Source organism: Nematolebias whitei, chromosome 9 (assembly GCF_014905685.2).
Source record: "Nematolebias whitei isolate Nwh7 chromosome 9, NemWhi1, whole genome shotgun sequence".
Taxonomy (NCBI): domain Eukaryota; kingdom Metazoa; phylum Chordata; class Actinopteri; order Cyprinodontiformes; family Rivulidae; genus Nematolebias; species Nematolebias whitei.
This window is the reverse complement of record NC_056506.1, coordinates 35,003,828-35,021,986: the sequence shown is the minus strand read 5'-3', so window position 1 is coordinate 35,021,986 and position 18,159 is coordinate 35,003,828. Positions and strand designations below refer to the sequence as shown.

Sequence of the window (18,159 nt, the reverse complement as noted above, 5' to 3'; positions counted from 1 at the left end):
GTGTGTTTTCATCTGGATATACAATATTCTTGTTTTCGGTATATTTACCAATTGCTCCCATATGCCAGAGGTCATTGTTTCCCTCGGTCATCCTTGTCTTCAGTTAATCATCCACATCCAGGGCTTAATTTGTAAACCGATCGAAGCTGGAACACAAATAGTGGGTGGGCTGCGGAGGGAGAGATCCTTCACCAGAAAAATTTGAATAAATTAGATGTGATTTCCTGCATTTTAGTGTATTTTAATGGGTTGTTAAACATCTACGTTTGTCGTTTACCTACATTTGTTAACACGCCACTTCTGTCAAGCATCACCCCCGCCCACTTACTTAACGGTTCTGAGCCGACTCTTCTCCGCTGAATTCACTGTCCTGCTTGTTGTTGTCCGACTTCACATGTGAAACCTCCAGGCACCTCCTCCGTCTGTACATGGCGGCTGCCTGTGGGCTCCTGCTTGCGTATGACTGCCTGGTTATCTCGGCCCTCATTCCCCCCCCTCCCCCCCATCACTCGCTCGCTCCTTCTCCAATCTCAATTGCTACTGCTTTAAGCTGCTTCAATTCTCAGTTGTCCAAATTGAGAATACTTTTTAAAAAGAATGTACAAATTGGACTGTCTTTTCGACATTTTGATCGCTGTTATTTTGACAAATTAGTGCCGTTGTCTTGATACGTGACGTAATGTGAATAATACACATCAAAGATTTCTCTCATTGTATTTTTAATAAATAATAAAAAAAATGTATTAATGACCCACTTAAACTGTCAAACTGATTTACAATTTAGTTGTGCCGTTTAATTATATTTTTGAGTTTTTTAATAAAATTGCGCAACGACTTTGGACTTTTAGGGGTAGAGATTTTTTTTTAAGGGTAGAAGCAGAAATACTTACTTGAAGGGGCAGCTCGTATGTGATATTAAGAAGCTTGTAAGTGGCTGTTTGTTGTGTTTAAAATGAGTGTTTATGTAATTATTTTCATTTATCCAATATAAATTTTATTAATTCAAGGCAGTCATATTTGTTTTGCAACTTTATTATTAGTTAGCCTGAGAGTTACCGTATCCAAGCAAGCAGTTACCGGAACACACCATCAAGATACGAGCTCCTGGATCCTGTTCCAGCAGGATCTGGATCAAATTAAACCCTGTTCACATCTTTTCATCTGCTCTTTCGCCGCACCTGCACTCACTCAGTAATCAACACTCCCAGCAGACTTGTAAACCTGATTCACCTTCAGTCGTAGCTTGTTGCCAGGTTTGCGCCTGGTTTACTTAGCTTTTTGCTGTCTTGACCACCCGTTGTTTTTATTATAAATTTCTAGCATTTATTTCACTTACCTATGTCCTGCTCTGCACTTTGGGCCCCCCAAAAAACAACGTCTTAACAAATGTTTTTTAACTCTGAGGGATTGACGAGTTAACGACTCATCTCAGTGGGGTCCACTTTGATTTCAGCCTTGCTCAGACTAGCCATTAGCTCACCAATCTGGTCAGAATTTAAATCTTATTTGTCCAAACTGATGTTGTTTGTATAGCTACCTACAACAGGTAAGAAAAACATTCATAACCTCCTCCAGAACCCCACTTCAAAAGATCTGAACTATACCTTTAATACTTTTCCTTTGATTTATTATACCAGGATTGAGTAAAAAGATGAATAACTGCTACTAATGTGACCTTTTACTTTGTGGGTCACACCTATTATATTGGAGTGTAATAAGGACAGAGATAATATTCATTTTGAACAGTGCCCATCACTATATGAGATGAATATCATCTCGGTCCTTAAAGGGATGTTTTAATGGTTCTGATCCAGAGGTAGGTCATGTGTGACTTAATAACCTCTATTTGCTGATTTCATTGGCCTTTAAAACAGAAGCTAATCAGAATAATATGGGCCCAAAGTGAAGCAGCAGAACAGAGGGGAAATCTATTCCTGCATTCACTTGACTTTTTTAAACTAGTACTGCGGCTGATCTGCTTCTCATCTTACGTTTCGGTTGTTCTGTGGCTTTCATGACGTGCTATTTAAAACACGCTACATAGTGGGTAAATCACTTTTTTCTGTACTTAATTGACCATTTTTCTGTTTTAAGGTCACCTTAGATGTGTTGCTTTGTGGATTAGGTGAACTAGATGCTACATTGGTTCTGGTTTTCTTAAACTGTTAAACTGTTTGGTTGCCATGATCCCACCCTTCATTCTTAAAACACAAGTATTGTACTTTCCGCCATAAACGTCGCACCACCGTATGTCGCATCAATCCAAATATGTCTAATAAAGTGGAAAAAAAACATAAATATGTCGCTTTGCTGTATAAGTCGCATCTTTTATGCGTCACCGCTGACCATCCGGAAATGTGGGCAAGTGTTGTGCCAAAAATCAATTGGCTGCCAAATGGCAGCCGCGGGAGCATGCAAGGGAGGACTTTAATAAGAATTTAACAAGATTAACACTTAAAAACAATTATTTGTTTGCTCGAAATTATAGCAAAGTTGTGTCTCAGTTGAACTTTTCCTTAATAAATTAACTTTAATAGTCACATCAGCTGCATTTCAAAAGCTGATTTGCAGCTGCGGGAGCACGCAAAGGGAGAACACGCTGTGCATTTCTTTGAAATTTACCAAGTTAACAACCTAAAAACAATTATTTGTTTGCTCGACATTATAGTAAGTTGAACTTTTCCTTAGTAAATGCACTTTAATGGTCAAATCAGCTGCATTTAGTGTGGGCAGCACCGCAAAATGCAGCTGATTTGACGTTTGCTCCAGGAGTTCTGGAGCGAGACGAAGGTGGCTTTGTATGGCAAACTAAATGTCTCAATAATAGCCACTTTTACCTATTAATGAGACACTTGGCTTGCCATATATTTTGAGCGCCCTCTAGTGGCTGAAAATAGTAGTGTTCAATATTTTCCATGTCAGAATGAAAGAAATCGTCAGATCTCAGCCAAAAATTGGGTTATAAATATGGGGGGGGGGGGGGGTTGCTTCGCTGTATAAATTGCAGGGCATGCTAATTTATGCAAAAAGGTGCGACTTATACAGCAAAAAGTACGGTAGTTCTTTGTTCCAGATGAGCAATTAATTATGGTAATTATGCTTTTCATCAAAAGACAATGAAAACATTTCACTGAATCACTGTGATTTAGAACAAATTACACTAAGAGCTACTACAGTGCTCGCAGTATTAGTAGAAGTATTTAAAATTTAAAGCAAAGTTTACATGAGTACAGGGTGGATAAAACTGTTAAAAGCAACTACTGGAAATACATTTGGCTTCTCATGTCAAGTGTTAAATTTTAAACCACCTCTAATTTCTTTATACTGTTTCAAAGGAGCCAGACTTATTTTTTAAAAAACCTATTAAAATGCTTTAAGAGGTTCAGACAGAGGTGAAAACTTGAACACTCCTACTTTTATAGTAGACCACAATGTGATACAAACATCAGATGAAGATTTAAAAAAAAACGTGAGCCTTCAGCGAGTCACATTATTAGGTCGGAACCGGCCATTCTAGAGAACACGTGATGTCAAAGGTTAGTCCCAGCTCAACATGCTCCTGGCCATGAAGCCGGACCATACCAGACCCTGACCCCCACTCCAAGATGGACCCAGTGGAGTCGACCCGTGTTAATCGGACCTGTTATCAGAGCCTCACACAGCTGCAGCAGGCCTGGGAGGAACGGAGCTGTAAATCCTGGGAGCTGTCGGTTTCAGCCAATGGGAGGAGAGCATCCTGGAGATAACAAAGTTGGCCAGGAAGAGATGTGGACACTGAGGGGAAGGGCCATGTGCCTGTCTGTGTGCTTATTTCATTACAGGAGGGGTGTTGTAAGCATAAACTATATGCATAATCATACGAAGTGCTGTAATCTGAGTTTGTCACGTGAAATAAGAGTGCTTTTTCTGTGTATGCATAATTATCACAGCAATTAATAAAAAACATATGCACAAGAGACAAGAGCTTTATGCCTGAGGAGCTTTGATATAGGGACTTGGAGGTGATAACACTATTTGGCCCTTCTGATGCCCTTGAGTTGTTTTGGCCTGGGGATGACTAGAGGGTTAAAATGCTTCCACCCTTATTTGCACCACTGTGTGCCCTTGAGCAAGGCTCTTTACCTTCCAGCTGCTCCCCAGGTGCCATAGGTGGCAGTCCTCTGCTCATGTGCTCACGAGTGACAGGAAAAAGGCAGAGAATGAATTCCTCCATTGGGGATTAAGTAAACATTATTGTTTATTAAAGCTTTTCTTTTGTTAGATTGTGGCTATTCTTGTTTAGGGACCTTCTTTGTTTATATTCCTAGACAGTCACACTATTTTTTATTTTTGTTATTGTGTTCACTATTTATATTTAAAACCTACAACTGAAAATGTTGCGAGAAAATTGCAGCCTTATTTGGAAACATTTAGGCATCTACCATTTATAGAAAGGCTCATCTAAATATCACCTCAGGACAGTACATCTTCAAACATTTAAACAAAATCCTATGATTTATTGAGAATTACTGCCAAGCTGTTAACTGTAAAAATATAAAACCTCTAATGGACCGTTTTTTTTTTGTCATTACAGCTCCCAAACCAACAGAGCTCAAAAGGCAAAATAAAGAGAAACATGCAAGCACCAGCCAAAATATAAAAAACAAAATTACAACAGCTGCTCTGACACGGTAATGATTTATAATGTCAGAAGCAAACACAATCATTACCATTAAAATCTTTATTTGCCACTTTTTACTTTTCTATGACTGTAAAATTATATGAAACTAAATAGAATTTGGGGACTAAAGACAAAAATCTGAATAAAACATGTTTTTTTTAAAAAAAGAAGAAAAAAAGTCACTTTGAACTAATTAACTCTGAAATGAAGCAACATTCCTCAATAATCCCAGTTTTGAAGCTTTCAGTCAATTCTAAAGATCTAGTAGTTTGTCAACCGAGAAAAATAAAACTAAAAAAATAAAGATTACATTGTTAAGTCTGAACTCAAATAACTTTTTTCATACGGATGTTATACATCACTTTTTTAAACGTAAAGACAAAACTGAAGATCAGCAATCAAAAGCAGCTAGAAACTTTTTTTTTTTATTTATTAACTCAGCACTTCAACCTTTTTAGCGCAGCTGGAAGAAAACGAGTAATTTTAAAAGATTTTCATAACCACTCTGAATTAGCGACGCGTTTACCATAAACAATATATTATATGCCTTACATGTAATAAAACATGTAAATGAAATAATCCATCAGATGTGAAAATAATTTCCAAACAACTGCGCTTTGTTTATAAAAATGTTTTATATTTACAGAGAAAAACATTTAGTCACATTGAACAATGCCTAGTTGTTGTTTTTTTTGGCAAATAAAGATGTCAGTTTGAAATTACCACACAATGTTGGAAACCATTTTCAACTACATATGTGCAGCACAAACACTTTAAAACATCTCATACGAACAGTATTTCTTATACATGATCTTGATGTAAAAATCTACTGTTTACTTGATGGAGCAGGACAGAGGTGATACATTTGTTTGTTTTTAATTCATAATACGTATATGATCTCATGAATGTTGCTGGACTCCAACAAGAAGTGAAGTTCATTGTTTTAAGGAAAGGAGCTCACAAGTTAAATGAACATTAGTTCAATATTTAACAGAGGGGACGTAAAAAAAAAAGCACAGCAGACCAGTTCTTGTTTTGTTACCAGCAGCACACCGATATATACCTGATGAAATAAATATGTGAAATGGAATTAAAGCAAAGCACAGATGTAATGATGAGAAAACTCTGTTTTTTGGTTTGATGCGTTACAGTTTTTTGTTTTTAGTTTGACAGTTGCACTATATAAGTGAACAAAAGCACATGCCTAGCTCCATTGCATCTGTAGTGCTACACAACTGGCCACAGACCTGTTTTATTTACATTAAAAAGGACTTAGTGGTCATTTATTAAATTACACTTAAAAGTAAATATCAGAAATTGATGTTTTGTAATGATAAAATTGACCTCTCAATGATGGGCATATCTCCTCCCACTGAAGAAAAATAAACGTTTTTAACACTGGTTGGAACGAGTACGAGCCATCAGCTGAAACCAGACAGTCAGTATTAGGTGGTCTTCACCAGATCGTAGACATGGATGTGAACATCGTCGTCGTATTTTATGTAATATACAGTGGGCTTCGCGGGGACCTGATAGATGACTAATCCTGTCCTCTTCAGGCCGTTATCTGTGACGTACTCCACCTGCTTACCCACAAGGCTCTCTGGCTCCTCACCTGGTTTCCTGTCTGCTGGCAGCAGATGTTTGTTCTCTGCAAGAACACAAGAAAAAAACAAGTCCAGTGTAATTAAAATGCAGTTGTTGTTTTTTTGTTTTTACCACAGTCTCTTAGTGACTCATTAAAACATACTAAATTATTGTTGAACTGCACACAATTTGTACACAAAATGTTTTAAGAGTAGAACACTGAGGCAGAAACAATGAAGCAAGCTCCGATGCAGTCTATGTAAATGTCTTATTTTTCCCTCCCACTTCTCTGGAAGCATCTGAAATGTTAAACAGGGACAGCTTTCTGCATAGAGAGAGATACTGAAGCTCTCATTACTGTACCTGACTCAGGCAGGACGCGCAGGTCTCCGTCCTTATAGTCGTCCCACAGCTGGTACATATACAGAACAGGGTCCTTCTCGTAGGTGATGTAATACCAGTGGGTCATGATGGGAGCTCGGGACAGCACCATGCCTCGCCATTCATTTTTCTCGCCATCCTCCTTTTCAAACAGATGCTCTACTGCTCGGCCCACAAGCTCCTCCGCACCAGGAGGCACCTTGATCTTATTGTTTACTGTCGGAGAAATAAATCATGTGTCTATCAGCAACAACAGCTGACACGGGGCAGGAGAAAAATAATCAGTTTTAGTTCTAATAATTACTTCATTGTAAAAATGCATCAACTCAACAGGAAATCCTACAAAGTGGCACATAAAACTATTGAATTTCAGCCTGAAGTGTAGGATGACACACTGTCCAAAGTGAGGCTTGGAAGTAATCCTTCAGGGTTAAAAATCTAAAAATGACATAATTAAGAGACTGATGCTGTCATGCTCACCAACTTTTTCCGTTAAAACCTGCAAGTTGGACACCCGGTTATCTTTGAAGAGCTCGATGCCGTAGACACAATCAAAGCCATCATATTTGACCATGTAGAGAGAGTTGTTGACAATTAGGCGCTCCAGAACGGTGCCTTTCCACTTGGTTACGTTCCCCTTCTCCCTCCAGGTGTGCTGAATCCTGCGGCCTAAAAGATTGTCAGGGTCCGGGCTGAGGGTCGACGCTGAACTTTCACTCAGCTCCCCACTGCTACGCTTCCTATAATATAAATATATATATATTTAAGGATGACAGCAGAGGTAGAGAGAACTTGTTTATGAGCCTTAAAGAAAGGAATTGGCAGTTTCTGTCTCCACCAAAAAATGAACAACAAAAAAAATGTCACAAGCAAAATCCCCAAAAGCTTTCAATGTCAAAAATAAAACACTTCTTTCCATTCTTTTTCTTCTCATATACTGACAGCAATTATGATTTAAACATGTTTTTGATATTAAAGTGAGGAAACACAGTCTGTAAATGTGACATAAACAGAAGAGACACTAACATAAATTTAAAACACCATCTAACATCACGGTAAACTAAAGAGCAGCATTTAAGAAGAAAAAGCAAATTATTAGGCTGGACTGTTGCCACACACTTGCCTGAAGGAATTTTTACACATGAAAGACAGAAAGATTCAAGAGATGACTACTTTCTTCAGACGTTATATATCTACTATTATAAGAAATACTTCACAGCTGGAGATTTCCTGCTAGAAACACACGCGCAGCTGGAAACTCGAGTGAGGGGATGTGGAGGAGTGTCTGACTACAACACACAGGAGGTGTGAGTTGATGCAAAAAAGAATGTTGTAGAAATTTATTTTGTTGTTTTAAACACACTGAAAACAGACAAAACAAGACCCACTGTCCCTCCTGATGAATTAAAGGACCTTTTTTTATAAGGACGTGGAGAGAAAATGTCTGCATGATCATAAATAATTTTGCCTATAAAATATACATTTTTTATATTTTTAGGGGAAAATGTTTAAATAAGAAAAAAAATATTTTAAACTTTATACAAACTGGATTCCAAAAAAGTTGGGACACTAAACAAATTGTGAATAAAAACTGAATGCAATGATGTGGAGGTGCCAACATCTAATATTTTATTCAGAATAGAACACAAATCACAGATCAAAAGTTTAATCTGAGAGAACGTATCATTTTAAGGGAAAAATCTGTTGTTTCCAAATTTCATGGCGTCAACAAATCCCAAAAAAGTTGGGACAAGTCCATTTTTACCACTGTGTGGCATCCCCCCTTCTTCTTACAACACTCAACAGACGTCTGGGGACAGAGGAGACCAGTTTCTCAAGTTTAGAAATAGGAATGCTCTCCCATTCATGTCTAATACAGGCCTCTAACTGTTCAATCGTCTTGGGCCTTCTTTGTCGCACCTTCCTCTTTATGATGCGCCTATATATATATATATATATATATATATATATAGATATTCAGATTGTGTTCTGCAGATCTTGGTTGGAATGAGTGCTAGTTGAGCTACTGTTGCTTTTTTGTCATCTGCAACCATTCTATCCATTACAATCTGAACTCTGACAAGATTTCACACAAATGATGGATATCTTCTCTTTTCTGGACCATTCTCTTTAAACCCCAAAACCTGGGATGTTTATACACAAGATGTGTAAAAATCCCAGTATATCAGCAATTACTGAAATACTTAAACCAGCCCATTTGGCTCCAACAACCATGCCACACACTCAAATCCTCTTTTCACCCATTCTGATGCTTTGTTTTCATGCCTATATACCTAAAGATATTGAGATGTTGCCATGTGATTGGCTGATTCCCTTCATGTTGACAAGCAAATGTACCTAATGGGGGAGGTAACTGCATGGGCTGCAATCTCCTACTACTGTGATCTTATCTAAAAGTGGTTGGCCAATCAGTTTATATAGACAGATACTTCTGACTCATCTGCCCTGCCATAATTTAGGTGCTGTCAGATTTAAGATGACATTTTGCGCACAGGGACAAAGAAGTTTGGAAAAATTTACCAGACTTAAACTTACCTGCCCCGTTTCTTTGACATGTTTCCATAAATTCACATAAACCTATGGGAAACAAATGTAATCAGTGAATACAATAAACACATTCAAAGTTTTGATAAAGTCGCTGATGAAGATTCTCAGTCATCCAGGACATGCATGGTGAATCCAAACCAGATTAAAAGCAAAAACAACTGGACTTTATTTGTAAATGAAGATGTTTCGCTTCTCATCGGAGCTTTCTCAAAAAAAAAAAAAGTGTGGGGTTCGAGTTATAAAGCTGAACTAAGCTTGATACATATGTAGTTTGCCCTATCAATCCTCACAATAGCATGTGATACAGAGGAACCACTCTGATGACATGAATGGAAAGTGAAAATGACTGGCTATCATGCAGGCCTAAAACTGCATTATAAGTTTTAGAAAATTCAAATCTGAGACCTCCTCCTCTGTTTAAAGATGGTTTCTCTCGTTTTACATAAATGGCTTCCTTCACCCCCCTCTAAATTTCAACCATCTGTCTTCTCGGTCCAAAATGTGCACATTTTGATCCTCAAATGAGTGTCCCTTATCCTTGAGGTGTAGGAGAACAGCAGTATCTTCCTGAAGAGCTGGCTCTCCTGTGTTGAGCCATGCGTCTGTGAAGAAGCTGTTTCACTCTGATCTTTGAATGGAGAAAGTTCCTCGGATGAGAAGCGAAACGTCTTCAGTTACAAACAAAACGTCCAGTTGTTTTTGCTTTTGATCTTGTTTGGATTTATGATGAAGTCTTGTATGTCATTCAGTGGGTCACTTTCAAATCAGCTGTAGACTTTTATAGACGTCAACAAACCCATAACCGGATGTAAACAAGCTTCGTTATGTGAAAACTACATGCTACATATAAGATAACTATTGCTAATAAATGTTTAACTAGTTCTGCTCAACAAAACTGCGTCAGTTGTCGCCCAACATAAATCGCAGTAATCTAAGCACAAACAAATTGAACAACTAACGCTTAAGGATGGTTTCAGTTGCTATTTTCTATAAACTAGGAAACATTTCTCTGAAACGTTTACAGTCCTGTACAGTATTTCTGCACATTATTAGCTAGCCGAACAAAAGGAAATGTAGGCGCTGATTTTCCACCGCTGCGACAGCTAATACTGGGGAGGAAATACATTCAAAAACAGACGAAATGCAACATTTAAGGTGTGGGCGACAAGCTCGATAACAGTTGAGCCTGTTGAGTAAGCAGAAGAAGCTGTTTACCATACCTGATTAATAATTTCACATGTGTTAGCCTTTGCCGACTAGATTCCTCCACCGTAAAGCTACACGGAAGCGAACTAGATTAAAAAAAAACTACAAATACCAGGAGGTGCCAGCGCAGCTCGCACAGCACTCTGGGAGTTTTACACACTACGTCATTAGTTGAACGCTTTTGATGTTCTGGGTTGTTTCCATCTGTTTTATAATATTCTTCACATTTTGTTTCCGTCTATGTTTTTAGGAATTTGTTATTCTGTAGTTGAATGTTTACTCGTCCTGTTTTTGTAGATTTAACTCCCACGTTTTTCTCAAATTTATGGGTCAAATAAAACTTGAAAATTTGTTGTTTTGTTGGGAAAAATCTAGTTTAGTTGCTTTTTTTTACAATCTGTATTTTGATTGTACAGGTTTTTTTTTCTTCTGAAAATCAAATAGATTACATTCATTCATTCATTCATTACATTTCATTTATTTATTTTGTTATCATGTAGCCCTACTCCTAAATGTTTCCGTAAATGCTGTTTAGCTGGCCTGGCTTTCAAAAGTGAAAGGTTAAATAAATCATAAGAATAATACATTTTTAAAAATGTTGCATTCACAAAGTGTTTAAGTGCAGTTTTATTTAATCATTATTTTTATTTTCTTTAACCTAAAACATTAAATCAAATTAGCTCTAACTGCTTGGCCTATTTTCTGTGCCAGAAGCCATGGTCTTTCAGGCTACTGAAATGTTTGATTCAACCACAAGATGTCACACTAAACACAACAACTCGTCCACTGTTCTTTAGCCAGAGGATGTACTAAGTAGAGTGTTATCAAGAACACCGGCAGTTTTTCCTGGTTGAATTTTTTTAGACTTTATCTTTTGCCAGATCAAACATGTGTGCAAGACGTGTGTGTGCATGTGTGGTTGGGTGTGTGGAGGTGGAAAAAAGCAGTGCAACAACCTCCATCTTCTGTCAGTTTCAATCACAAATCTGTTTTTATATCAACTTATGTTATTATGATGCTTACAAGGCATATTGCAAATTAATTTACTTAATTTATTAATTTAATTTTTCACTTACGGGTAATTAAAATGATCAATTCATGTTCCAAATCACAAATTAAAAATATTGTCCAAATATAGTTTTGCTGATGACTTCTTATTTGTTTGTTTGTTTGTGAGATTTGATCTTTTAAAAAGCAGATTACAGGTTCAGTTCCCCGTGAATTACTGGTGTTCAGAATAACAATGGAAATTTTAGAATTTGTGTCATTCATTTAAAGTTAAAACAAAAAAGAAAATGTGAAACAAAAATATTCAGTCCAATAATTTAAAAGTGGGGCAGCACGGTGGATCAGTTGGCAGAGCTGTCGCCTCTCAGTGAGAAGGTTGCTCTGATTCAATTCCCGGCCGGGAACCTTACTGGGTGGAGATGGCATGTTCTCTCCGTGCTGCGTGGGTTTTCTCCGGGTATTCCGGTTTCCTCCCTCAGACCAAAAACATGCATGTTAGGCTGATTGGTAACTCTAAATTGTCCCTAGGTGTGAGTGAGAGAGTGAATGATTGTTTGTCTCATTTGTCTCTTCCCTGTGATGGACTGGAGACCGGTCCAGGGTGTACTCCGCCTATCGCACAGTGATTGCTGGACATGGGCACCAATGACTCCTGCATCCCGAAAAGGAAGAAGCGGGTAAAGATAATGGATGGATAGATGGATGGATGGATAGATGGATGGATGGGTGGATGGAATGTAAAAGTGACCTTCTACTTTGTACAAGTATAATTATGATGCTTCCTGATGTAAATTGACATTAGTGATGTTTTTCTTTGTTTGTTTGTTTGTTATGATATGAAATCTTCATTGCCCTGGCTGCAACTCTGATCATACTTTTCATGTTCTAAACTTTGGGTTACCATCTCTGCAAAAAACAATAAATTAGTTTTCCTAGTCCTAAACTTCTTTAGACTTCCAGGACCTTTCTTTATTAAATAGCCTTTCAATGGCTATGAAGGTTGTGACAATTCTCATTTAAACAATGAAACCAGTAAGTGTGTTTGCACATATTTCAGATTCTTGGTAATTGCAGAGATGTGTCATATTGTATAAAGAATGCAGAATTTTTGAGAAATCCAGTGCTGAATTGTCACAAAGCTGTCTGGTGTCCAAGGTTGCCTTCTCTTGTCCTTGCTGTTGTCACAGCAACAGGAAAAAAAAAAAGCCTAGATTGGAGAAATCTGACCAATTCTTCTTCTTTATTTATTTATTTTTCTAAAATACCCTCAGCAAAAGTCAGCAGAAGTCACTCTGTTTTCTGGGAATAAAAGTGGGTGTCAAGTGAGACTAAAAGCACAGCGCATTCCCAAATATTGCTACCACAGTACATTTTTGCTGTTTGAATTTATTTATAAATGCATACTGAATCTTGTGCATCTGCAAGGCCCCCAAAATGCAAATCCCCATGTTTACTTGTCTGCATGACTGACATCTTCTGCAGCTTGCAGGTTTCTCGGTTGTGCTGCTACAGAGGAGGGGAGCCCACAGCGGGCCTCTCTCCTGGGACGCCACAAGAACACAGAATCTGAAAATAGAGCAACTCTCCTTCCTTTCCAGCACTGTTGCTCCTCTGTGTGCAAAGTTTTTTGTGTTGTTGCTTTACAGGAATCACATTTGTCCACTGAAATTAATCAAATACTGCAAGAACAATTGAGAGAGAAAAAAAATTAAACTGTTTTTGGCTAAATCTTTTGCCACATAAAGTTTGGTTTAAAGTATGATGCATGAAAAATTTCAGGAGCTGAATTTTACCTCACGCTGCAGCGTCTCTGCAGTTTGTGTTGGCGTTAAAAGAGAGCGGTGTTGCTGATGTTTTCTGCCGCTTCAATAAGAGCTTCAGTTTCTGTGTGAATGACAGCATGCCTTTCCTGTCTGAGGATGAAATTGCAAATATGAACGTGTGATAAAACCATCTGAGTCGAATGAAAACTTTGACTATTTTGTCTCAGAATGCAATGAATAATAAAATACTGCAAGGTCAGGAGATGCAGAACTAACTGGCTGACTTCCTCTGCTGTTGTTTCCATTTAGATGAGACTATTCTTATCACAGGTGAGCTTGTTTTACATTTGTTGAAAGGCTTTCTCTCAATATGTCAACAGTGAAAAAACAGTTTTTATAAGACCGAACCTTCATTTGCTGACTAATTAGAAGCTCAAAGAAAAGTTGAACTTCTGAACTAAATGTACTTTTTATTTATTTATTATTATTTATTTTTTTAACACTGTTTAATTCAATTTGAATGAAGGCTAAAGAAAAAAATAAGGGCATGGAATTCTGAAAAGAAATGGATATCTCCCGCAGCCTTGCATGTCAGAGTTTAAGCAACAGAAGTGTAAGATATGAGTAAATAACTCTCAGATTTTAAACTTTATTATACTGTGGCACAATTAAGAAATGTTTGGATGCGGTCACATAATTACGATGGATGCAGGCATAAGCAAATTTAGCGGCTGCGTAGGGCCCTGCGGCCACTAGGGGGCGCCCTAAGTGGAATATATATACAGTATATATATATATATAATAATAATAATAATAATGTCATCACAATGTCAGCACTGTATGTTTCCATACAATGGCGAAATTAGTCTCTGCATTTAACCCATCCACCACCAGGTGGTGCAGTGGGCAGCTATTGAAAGCGCCCATATATATATATATATATATATTTTTTTTTTTTTTTTTTTTTAAGGAATGATTTTTATATTATTCTATTTAATATTTTAAGTTCAACTTCTGCAAATTATTGCACACCCCTACATAGTTTTAAGAACTAAGTATTTAACTTTAATTTTTTTTTTTTTACCATTTTACGTGGTTTCAACTAGTAATTGCTCATTTACATTAAGTATTTTCTTGATCTTTTTATTTTATTTTATTTTGTCTTTTTTTTTGTTGCACAAATTAATGTATATGTATGCATCTAAGTTATTCTATCTGTTGTTTTTTGTTGATCTTGCATTACAAATTATTTAGAACATTACTGTTGCAGTTCTTTGACCCCAAAGATATTAAACCAGATAACACTTTTGCTGTAAAACACCCTGCATACCGGTGTTTTTTTTTGTTACTATTAGTACCATTAGATGATGTATACATATAGGATCATGTAAACAGGGCTGTCAGAATTGCAATGAGTTTATGTTAGGTGGATGGATAATCTGATCATCTGACTGTTGATTGCAGTAATCCACATTATTAGCAGAAATAGAGGGCCACAAACCAAATTTTGCTTAAGGCCCCATGAAGATTTGGGCCGGCACTGAGTGGATGTATCCCATCTTGGTTAAACACTGAAAAAACTTTGTGCCATCCACCAACTCTAAAACATTTTAAATAATTTGGCAATTGGAAACACCCAGGAGGGATTGCTAATAACGCAGTTTTGGATCACACATTAAGTTGTTGTTAGAATTGCCATTAAAGTGTAGGATTAAATGACAGACAATTTGTAACATCCTATTATAGCCTAACCCGTCTTTACCGTCTGGTTTTCAGATGGAATATCTTATAGACCAGGGGTCTGCAACCTGCGGCTCTGGAGTCACATGCAGCTCTTTGGTCCCTCTGCAGTGACTCTAAGATACTAACATAAAATTGAATCTATTAATTGTTGTACCAACAACAAGAAATGGCTAGTTTTGCAGTCATTTCTTTTGTCAATGTGTGAATGATGGTACTAACACAAGGAGTAAAACCTGTTGACTACATCATGCTAGTTTAGCCACTTCTTTTAGCTCACTTCCTGTCTTACGATGTGATCTTTTTCTCAAATCCACCAAATGTTTTGGGGGAATACCTTTAAGGCAAGTTGCTGAGAATAAATATGGTGAGTTAACTTGATAACAATTAAAATAAAAAATAAAAAAACAAAGTCAAAGTAAATGGAAGTATTTATTTTTATTTTTAAATTCAGTTATGTATCCAACAAACTGAAATAATTTTATGATTTGTTACTTCATAATAGGATACTTTCTGAATTGTTTCCACATTTAAAAAGAAAACTCACATAAGCCTGCATACTTGTGTTTGAATTTTTATAAAATTGGTAAAAAAAAAAAAAATGTGTTTTCTTCTTTACATAAATCCAATATTTTCTATTGCCATAAAATATAAAAATATCAATACATATTAATAATAATTTGATATTTTAGTTTAATAATATCACACCTACTGGCCAGTAAAGCCCCCTCCAACAGGCTTCAGGTGGGCCATGCATGGACCACCAGTTGATAATCACAGTTTTAGCAGATTTTGCGGCTCCATAGACATTTTTAGTGAGCAAAGGGGAAGAAATGGTTCTTTAGATCATAAAAGTTGCAGACCCCTGTTATAGATGGAGAGAAGCCAGTATATACTGTAAGGATGGAGTGTTTAAAGAGTTCATATAGCATCAGCGAACAAGATAAACTCCTCCCTACTGACTTATATAAATATCTACAGCTGAAAAGCTTGATAAAAAAAACAAAACTATAGAAAATATTTTCTGAAAATATGTGATATCCCATTAGAAAGAGAAATTTAAAAGATATCTCCTAAAAAGATTATATCAATTACTGATAAACAAACATATGAACGTCTAACTAATAAGGAAAAATGGGAAAAAGATTTAGGCAAAATCTCCAGCTCATCCTTAAGGTCAGTTTTCTGAGGCAGTAAGAGCTTCACAATCCTAAGACCCAATTAATATGAGGATTTACTTATTATCACATTGAACGGATGTAATTATGTTCAATCACACAGTGTAATGGTTAAAAGAGCGGGATGACAGGTGTTACCTTCAGGTTTTAGAAAGAGCATTAGTTAATCATGCATTTAATTCTGTGGCACTTGATTCATTACTTATTGGTTGTTTTCTTTCTGGAAACATGCCGCTGTGATAACTGCTGAGTCAGACACCAAGCTGAGAATCAGAGCAGGCAGGAGTCCAGAGGGTGTTTGATGGAAATCTTTACTCCATCTGGTTTATGTACAGCTAAATAAGTCTCCTATGAATTTACCTGTGCATGACTTCTCAAGGAGAACAACCTGTCAGATTTAAGATTCAGCTCTTTATTATCACATTCTCCAATATATATATAAAATGTGTTTTCAGCATCCATCTCAATCACAAAACTCGGTTCAGCAACAATCAATAATTCTAAAATGTGAAGCAGTTTTCTTATATTATCAGTTCCTTAACAGCCTTTAATAAAACCTGGCTGATTAATACTGTCCTATTATTTTTTTTCCAATCTATTAGCTGGACTTTTGGTTAGTACCTTCAATTAGACATTTAACAAACAGATTGGTCTAAGCGCTACATAATTGTTCATCCTTTTCAGGTTTTAGGAAAACATTAATAGATGCTTCATCTAATTTTTTGGTGGTTTTCCATTTGTAAAGGATTCTCTGAGCATATTTATCAAGAGGGGTACCAGAGACTTAATAAATTCTTTAAAAATTCCACCAAATAACCATCTGGTGCTTTATTTGCTTTTACCATCAAGATAGCAGTGATTGCTTCCTTTTCTGTGGCTGTTTTTTTAATCTCTTCTGAGATACAGTTTTATTTTATTAAAGAAGTTCATACTCAGCTTATTGTTTGGTTGTATGTCTGTTTAATACAAATCTTTCAATTTTCAAAGCATTTAGTTATTCAGAGATATATCCTCTTTATTGTTAATCATCTTAATAGTTTTTTCTTGTTTTTGTTTTCTTATAAACAAGATGAGCATTTTTCCCATTTTAGACCTTTCTCATATTAGTTGTATTTCATTCCAATCTGCTTGTTAACAGATTGTTGTATTTCATCCTCTTGTGACCTATTAAATACAGTACTTGTATAGAATTAGTTTGAGCATGTTCTTCCTCCAAATTTGCAACTTCTTCCTCTAGTTTAGTACAAATGTAGATGGTCTTTGTTGTTCTTTTCTTTGATTAAAATTTGATCAAAATTCTATTATTTCTCTCTGCACAAAAGAGCAAAAATGTAAATTATTTAACAAAAGTGGCTTTAGTGTCCATCTTTTTTCATTCATTCAACCTTTATTTATATAGGTTAGTCACAATGAGCCACAAGGACTCATTTACAAGAGAGACCTGTTTGAAACAAAGAACACAGTTGAGGTACGTACAATAGACAATAATTTAAAAAGTATATCACATTCAAAGTAAATAGAAGAAATGATATAAAAACGGAACAAAAACAGCTACTTTATAAAGTCATGTAAAATACAGGAACATGCATTGATTTTTGCCATGAGCTCAGCAGATGTTTAAAGTCAAGGTCGAGAGCTTCAGATCTTTTTGCAAGGTATTCCAGGAAACAGGAGCGGAGAAGGAGAAGACCCTTTTGTCTAGTTCAGATTTGCATCTTGTAGGTAACATTATGCCATTTTTCTATTTGTACTCGGTTTTATTTTTAAAGGACTATGGTTGGAGAGTATTCTAGGTATGTACACTTCCAACACTTTGGATTTGAGTGAGTCCAAAATGAAAAATATATCAATTCATATATGTCTTGAATGGATATGAGAGTAATATAAATATTATTTTTCATCCAGGTTTTTCATTCTCCATATATCTAAATATCCCAGATCTTTCATACCATCTTTTAAAACAATGATATCTCTAAAAGGAGGTAAATAATTTTTATTTGATTTATCTAAACATGGGTTTTATCCATCCATCCATCCATCCATCCATCCATCCATCCATCCATCCATC

At 36.4% G+C, this 18,159-nt stretch overlaps 1 protein-coding gene across 1 annotated transcript; it reads right to left on the bottom strand.

The window, feature by feature from the left end:
* Positions 1 to 5,322: 5,322 nt before the first annotated feature.
* Positions 5,323 to 10,538, bottom strand: LOC119414610 (spindlin-Z). The gene is made up of 5 exons (XM_037681710.1): positions 10,417 to 10,538; positions 9,185 to 9,226; positions 7,109 to 7,368; positions 6,611 to 6,844; positions 5,323 to 6,311 (listed from the first exon to the last, which is right to left on the bottom strand). The coding sequence occupies exons 2-5, from the start codon at positions 9,202 to 9,204 to the stop codon at positions 6,106 to 6,108; spliced, it is 720 nt and encodes a 239-aa protein (XP_037537638.1). The 5' UTR covers positions 9,205 to 9,226; positions 10,417 to 10,538; the 3' UTR covers positions 5,323 to 6,105.
* Positions 10,539 to 18,159: the final 7,621 nt, after the last annotated feature.